This window comes from Dendroctonus ponderosae, unplaced genomic scaffold (assembly GCF_020466585.1).
Source record: "Dendroctonus ponderosae isolate FM_Combo_2020 unplaced genomic scaffold, Dpon_F_20191213v2 Dpon_F_20191213_502, whole genome shotgun sequence".
In the NCBI taxonomy this organism is placed as follows: domain Eukaryota; kingdom Metazoa; phylum Arthropoda; class Insecta; order Coleoptera; family Curculionidae; genus Dendroctonus; species Dendroctonus ponderosae.
This window is the reverse complement of record NW_026018718.1, coordinates 6,253-13,756: the sequence shown is the minus strand read 5'-3', so window position 1 is coordinate 13,756 and position 7,504 is coordinate 6,253. Positions and strand designations below refer to the sequence as shown.

Here is a 7,504-nt window from a genome sequence, read left to right as displayed (position 1 = left end):
AAATAAATGACTGAAACCCAGGAATTAATTTTGATTTAGAGTTGAAACACGGTCAGGAAAGTATGTACAATCATTGATAATAAGGGTGATTTCAATCAGTCATCAAATTATCAATAATGTATTCGACTAAATATTAGTAATGTATTGTAAATCAATACTTCCAATTCACCGATCAGTGTCCACAAAAAATATGCTTGGAAAAGGTCCACGACTAAATCTGAATCTAAATTTGCCGGAGTATAATGAATATTGAATTTCAAATAATTTTTTAAACCAAATAGATCATCCTCTGAATTGTTTTGGAATATTATATAGATGAATTATCATGGAATTTTTATTACTTACGTCTTAGTAAGTATGCACTTTTATTGTTGAAACCAATTAAAGGCACGAGTCCATGAAGTTCTTGTGCTGCAAAAAAACAAAAAAATTCTGAGGTAAAAGGTTTGGAATGAAACCTTATCGGAGATTTTTTCCTTCAATATATTTCACTAATCAAATATATTTTCACTGATACTCGTTGACATAACATAACAGCTTCATTCAATCGTATCTTTAATTATTTTTTAATAACCTCTATGCTATATTAAATTGATCTTTCATCAGAAATATATTTTCTGGAATGCAAGCAAAATAATTTATTATCAAGTTGCTAACTTAGTCGTGGTCAAATATAATGGATGCGTACAATCCGTCATCTTCTTAGTTAACAACCCTCTGCAATACCTATTTTTCCAATGCCAGTTCTTTCCCATGAACATCCAGAATCCCAATTACGATCGACTAAATTAAATTAAAATCCTAACAAGAGAGTCGACTCAATTTCTCCACATTATTGAGTTTTCGCAGAATAGAAAACTATTTGTGAATTAAGCCTTATATTTTTTCAGCAAACAATTAATATACTGAAGGACATATTATTTTACAGGATGTTTGGATGATGTCCGACTAGAAGGTAAACACCTGCCGCTGCCACCAGCCATGAATGGTACTCAATGGGGTCAGGCAACTATGGCCAGGAACCTGGACCGTGGATGTTCGTCCAATAAACCCTGTGCCAATGTTATCTGTCCAGAGCCTTTCGAATGTGTTGATTTGTGGAACGACTACGAATGCACGTAAGTATTGATTGGTTTCATTAATAAAACATTCCATAATTATTACTGAATGTTGTATGAGGCAATATTCATAATTAGGAATACTGACTAAAATTGTGTCCAGGTGGATAATTTATGAGGATTGGTACACGTTATTATCGTGTAGTGTGTAGTTTTAAACAGCTTAAGTAAATGAATTTACATATTCCAGTAAACACAGGCAAATGCACACAAACTTTTCACAACAGAATACGAGGTTACACCTATTTTCAGTTGCAAAGGTACTGAGTACGTTCCCATTTAAATATGTCTTTATGTTTTAGTAATACCCCAAGACTCATGCACAAAGTATTGATTTTTGAAACGAACTATTTTCCACTTAGTTCAATGTAAATATCACAAAGTATACATTTTATTTATGTACTAAAATACTATTAATTCAGACGTAAGCAGCATTGCTGCTCTTCGAATCAGATACATGAAAGGGATGCTTGAGAATGAGTTCAATGACCATTGTGCCTGGCCGGAATTAGCATTTCCAAACATAAAGAAACTGTTGTAGTTAATAAGCATTAACTCGGTGCCATTCGTCCCACTTTACAATAGGTACTCAAATATTCCGGTTTTATATCTACATTTATTATCTTGTTAAAACAATAACCAATTGTCTAAATGATCACAAAGTAAAGCTGCAATAACGCTCATTGCAGAAAGCTAACAAAAAGATATCTTCCCGTCGGTCTCATCAAAATGAAAGAATTTTAAAATTGTTTTCTCTGTATTCACAAGCGTAGCAATAAAACTAAATTAAAAGAATTACGTCGTAAAAGAATGTTTTATTTGAAATATTTGCAAATTATATTAGCTTCTTAAAAAAGGAAATTTTATTAGAATATCGCAGATCACAAGAAACGATATGAAAACAAACTGAATAATCACATAAGTGTGTAATGTAAGAGCGTATTTTCATAGACATAAACTCACTTTTGGGACCGTTTGCTTTAATTCATTTTACTCATTCATTAACTTGTAAGTCTTATTTAGCAATAAAAATTGATATTTTCGCATTTGCTTATATCTCAGCTAATTCCTAATTGGCGTGAAGGTTTTAGTGTTTATCTAACTTAAATCCTATTATTTTTCAGTAAAAATGAAGGCCTCATAAGAAGGGGCATTTGCTTGTAAACTATTGAAAGCACATTTTATTTGAGAGCGATTTAATTCAAGATTTTGTTTAATTGCATTTTAACCTTCATAAGCAGGATTGGTTTTGTAAATAACAATTAAGTTTTGACTGCAAAAATGTATTCAAGAAATTGGCTTAAAACAAAAACCTTCCTACATATGTTTTTAAAAATTCAGCATTTTCTATAAAAAAAGGGATGAGCACAGTTCAAATTTTAATTTAAAAAAGTAATTTTTATTAATATCAGATATATTCTTTCGATACTGCATTTCTAAAAGGCATGACGAATTCTTGGGGTGTGTGATGTACTTTTCATTATTTGATTTACTTTCTTGTGTAGTATGTAGAGGTATAGTTTTGTCTTGGTTTTGGGAGTGTTTTTGTCATTCCCGTCAATATTTTGGCTTTATTAATCTCTTTTTGCTTCGTTTGTGTTATTTTATTTGATTTTCTTGGCAATATATTGTACTTACATACATCGGGATTACACCATTCAATGTGAGTGTTAATGAGTCAGTTGTGTGCGAAAATATAACATTACAATGGACAGAGCTAAATAACCAGAACACAAACAATTTCACAAACACTCAACCACTAGCACAGTACGATTCTACAGTTTAAGACTCAAGAGTCTCCGATATAGGTATTGAAAACTTTACTTATAATCATGTTGTAATATTTAGAGAAATTTATAAAATATTGAAGCAAAAGTCTGTTTTATGATAATTGTAATAGTGCCCTCATTTCAATGAAATTAATTCTATTCACTTTAATTTTTTTTTCATACATCCGTTCTGTATATATTTCATAGATTAGTTAGAAATCGAAAAGCACATGAGCCGATTAATAAAATGAAGTTAAAATCCGAGCAGAAATAACTCCATATCAATTCCTCATATGTCATACACAAATGTTCCATTGGTTTTGCTATCAGCGCAGGCTAAAAACTTGCCTATTAGAAGAAAATTTACAGTTTTCCAGCAATGGGTTTACAGACGAATAATCATACAATTTAGGAGAGAGGGGAAAAAGGAGAGAAACGATTTAACTGAAATTTAACTAAAATTTTAAGGAATTGGTGTTTAGAAAGGTAACGTTGCACTGTTTGCAAAGGTGAAACTTGACTAATTTAATAATTTCTGTACCTCACATTGCTGAAAGCGTCTCCAAAAACAATATTCTTATTTGGGACATGACATGGTCCTCAACTAATGTGACAAAATTCATTACATATTGCTTAATATTATAATAATGTGGTGTTTCAGACAAGGTAGTCTTATCCAAAAATTAATAGTTTCTTATGTGAGGGAGTCAAAATGTAAATACAATTATTGTTTTTGTTACAAAACTCTTTACCAGTTTTACTGATTTCTATTACCGAAAAATGTGTGTTTGGAGCTTTTTCAGATCGATGAATTCAAATTTACATTTAATTGCTGCAATGGTCTGAAGCCATTTAAAACGCCAACATTTTTTTGGGTTTTAAAATATCGTTTTTTTGTTATTGTTTGTTTTGTGTAGTTGGTTCAAGTTGATGTGTCTCACATTTTTTGAGATACTGCAAACTGAAACCTCGAGTGATTTTTTGAAATAGGTTACCCAAGTTAGGCCTCTAAATACAAGAAAAATTATGCTCAAATTTTCAATAAAGCCAAACGTAACAAACATTAATCATTATTTATTTTGGCCCGATAAGAAGAAGAAAGAAGAAAAAAAGACTCAGGATCAACAATTATGTCATAATAATTGTGGAATTGAACCCCTCTGACTCCAACACATTTATTAACCCTTTTAATAAATAATTGTCATATTGGCAAAAAATTATTGTTTCGGATGACTTCTGAAACTGAAAACTTCTGAAATTTGTTACTTATAAACACAAACGATCGGGAGTTTCTTGTTGAACTTTCTCGAAATGAGTTATGTCCGGGCATTTTCAATAAATTCAACATAATAGTGGACGTTAAACGACTAGAAGTAAAACAAATTTTGTCCATGGCCGACAAAAACGCCAATTTTCGACAATATGAAGAACCAAGTTTTCGTTGGTTTAAAAAATCACTGGATGTTTCAATGTGAAACATCTCGAAAACGGTGAGACATCAACTTGAACCAAATACACTTTTTATACTTATAAATACCGGAGAACAAAATAGTGCCAACAGAAAAGCGGCATTTTCAAGCACCAGAAATTTCTGATGTTTTAAATATATCCAGACTATCGCAGCTAGCGCTCTTCAGAACCTACAAGCTAAGTAATTTATATTCCTCTGTCTGGAAAAACCCCAAAAGCGAAATTATTACTTGTTCAGAATACAATATACCATATGTAATCGTAGCCCAACGTTAGGAGTAAAAATTAAATAATACTGTTTGCTTTCAAGTATTGCTAAATATTGACAATAGCTTGAAATTAATTGAATTTTAGTTGTTAAATCACTTGCACCCTTGTTTATTCTATTACTCTTGCTCTAATCAAGTTGGAATAAAGCCGTGCTGGTGCAACAATTATTTATTCGTGCATTTTAATTACAATATCTATTAGAAAAGGAATTTTAAAGTTTTTTCCATAGATATATTTATATATTATAAAATGTAAATGATATCTACAAATGAAGAACCACGTCTCTGCTTCTAAAATCAATGAGAACATTTTTTCAAATCATGACTTATAGATTATTTTCATTCTGTTTAATTTGGGATCAAATATTATGTACTATTATGTACTGCAGCTGTGGAGAGGGTCGAATTATGTCGGCTGATTCTAAAGACTGCACCGACAAGGACGAATGTATCGATCTTCCGTGTCTAAATGGAGGAACGTGTATCAACTTGGAGCCAAATTTGAGGTACAGATGTAACTGTCCAGATGGTTTCTGGGGCGAAAACTGCGAACTAATTCAAGAAGGACAGACGCTAAAATTGTCGATGGGTGCCCTAGCCGCCATTCTGGTGTGCCTGTTGATTATCTTAAGTGAGCAAACGAATTCATGTTTACTTTGAATAGCAGTTGGTAATTTAGGAGGACTCTCGAGCAAATAATCCAGTAGAATTGTGCAAGTTAATAGTATTTTTTGAGAAGAAGGAAGAAATCTCCAAATTTTACCACTGCTATATCTGAAAGCACTTACATTTATTAACGCACCTATAGCATAAAGAATACGCATGTAGACTAGTGCATGTTTGTTGATTGTATGTGGTAAATGTTATGATAAAGTTGGAATATAAATAGGGACTTAAAAGTCTCACTCGCCAGTTGTCCGAAGTTTCAGGACTCCAGACTGAAAAACTAATTATTTGTTTGTAGGAAAGAAAACCGACAAAATTTAACTCCTTTAATTCGCCTCAACAGTTGTTCAATGCAATTGGAAATTTTATAAACTTTAAGTACCTAACTCTTCAACAGGAAAACTTCCAAATCTATTTATAAATCTGTTTATACTGGAGTTCTCAGAAAGTAAGAAACAGTGTTACGGAAACACAATATAGATAATTAAAATTCGACTCACAGTGCCACTATAAACTTTGAAACAACTTTATGAAACTTTACACGCTAACTGTTTTACAGTTAGTGTTGCATCGGTTTTGCATGCAGATAAAATATACATTGTTCCAGGAGTTGAATTACTATCTTATCCTAAAGTTTTCAGCGTACAAGATCTAACATGCGCATAGGCTATGCCATTAAATGTGCCCGCGATGAGGTGTCCAAGTTGATAATTATGTAAATTTCGCGAAAACTACACCGATCATGTTTCAGTTATCTAGTTTAATTTCTCATCCGAGGCGTTTATTTCATTGTTTGCAGGAACTACTTTGTGCATTACAACGCATAAAGATATCTCATTATTTGCTATTTTAAGTTGATCAGAAAGTCTCTAAAACAAGCAGCAGCACTGCTGCTAAATTCCCAGATTAGCCTTTTGCGTCTAGAGTATCTCCTAATTTATTCTAAACGAGAAAAGTTGCTTAAGTCAAATTGAAAATCAGAGATGTACAAAATATGCATAAAAGCTTACTAGAACCACGATTTGGTACTCTAAACAGGATGTCCCAAATTTACTTCCCACCTCCAGCGTTAGGATGTATGAGGTAACTATAATTTCGTTAGAAAAAAATTAAGAGAATTAGAAGCGCAATTTACAGTGCAGCACAGTGAGACGCGATTTGTTGTTAACGCAAAAAGTTTATCGCTTAAAGCAAAAATGTCAAAATTTTACTGTATGTATTTACTTTTTGAAGCAAGTGCTTGTTCGCATGGTAATATTTCCAAAGACAAATTTTAAGATTCAACTTAACGAAAGTCAAAAACAACTAAACGAAAAGCGCTCCAAACGTTCTTGACGAATTTAATTTTACATTTGGAGCCATTTATATGTGTATGCATTTCAATCAGCTGCAGTCACTAAAGTCATTAATACACAACGTGAGAACTGAAAATAATTACAGATTAATTTTGCGTTTCTAAAAATAATGTGTAAAGAAACAACACGCGAAGAAATCACTTAAAAATAGAACTGTTGCTCAACTCGAAAATTTTCAATTCGAAAACGAAATTTCAACTAATCAAAACTGTCTTTTAAAACTTCTGACTTCAAGAATTATTCAAAATTTAAGCTGGAGCTTAATTTTATTATCTTATTGTTTAACTCCAGTGCTCCAGGCCAATCTGATGCTGGGAAATGACCAGAAAGTGGTATAATGCATAACATTTTGGTTTAATGTTGTATATCATATCAAATATCGCCTTTTATTTGAAGTTTAAACCAAGAGCTCAATCGGAACTAAATTCACACTATAGTTAAGCTTACTGTTTACTGCCGAATACTGCAGAATATTTTTCTCTATTAATGTGGCAATTTCCGAGTTTTTGTGAATATTTTACCATTTTTGTGAAACACAGTAATGTAGCAAAAAGATTAAGTTGATAAATTAAGTGGATGATCTTATTGAATTATTACTCCACCCGATATAAATGAATGTGTTCGGAGAAAAATCTTAAAAAATGTATCGCATACATAAGTAAAGCAACTGTACATGAACTCTTAGGATATTGTTTTGTAAACTCGAGTAAACGAATAAAAAAGTAGGCAACAACAATATCAAATAATTCTAGGCTAGCACATTGGAAGACGATACACACAAAAATGCATTTTTGTTACAAGTAACAAAACTTAATAGGTACTAATATTCAATTATTGCACCCATAGTTAACAGCAAC

At 31.9% G+C, this 7,504-nt stretch overlaps 1 protein-coding gene across 1 annotated transcript; it reads left to right on the top strand.

Moving 5' to 3' along the window:
- The first annotated feature begins 932 nt into the window (after nt 1-932).
- On the top strand, nt 933-5,317 carry LOC125504679 (putative neural-cadherin 2). The gene is made up of 2 exons (XM_048667044.1): nt 933-1,118; nt 5,016-5,317. The coding sequence occupies exons 1-2, from the start codon at nt 982-984 to the stop codon at nt 5,284-5,286; spliced, it is 408 nt and encodes a 135-aa protein (XP_048523001.1). The 5' UTR covers nt 933-981; the 3' UTR covers nt 5,287-5,317.
- Nucleotides 5,318-7,504: the final 2,187 nt, after the last annotated feature.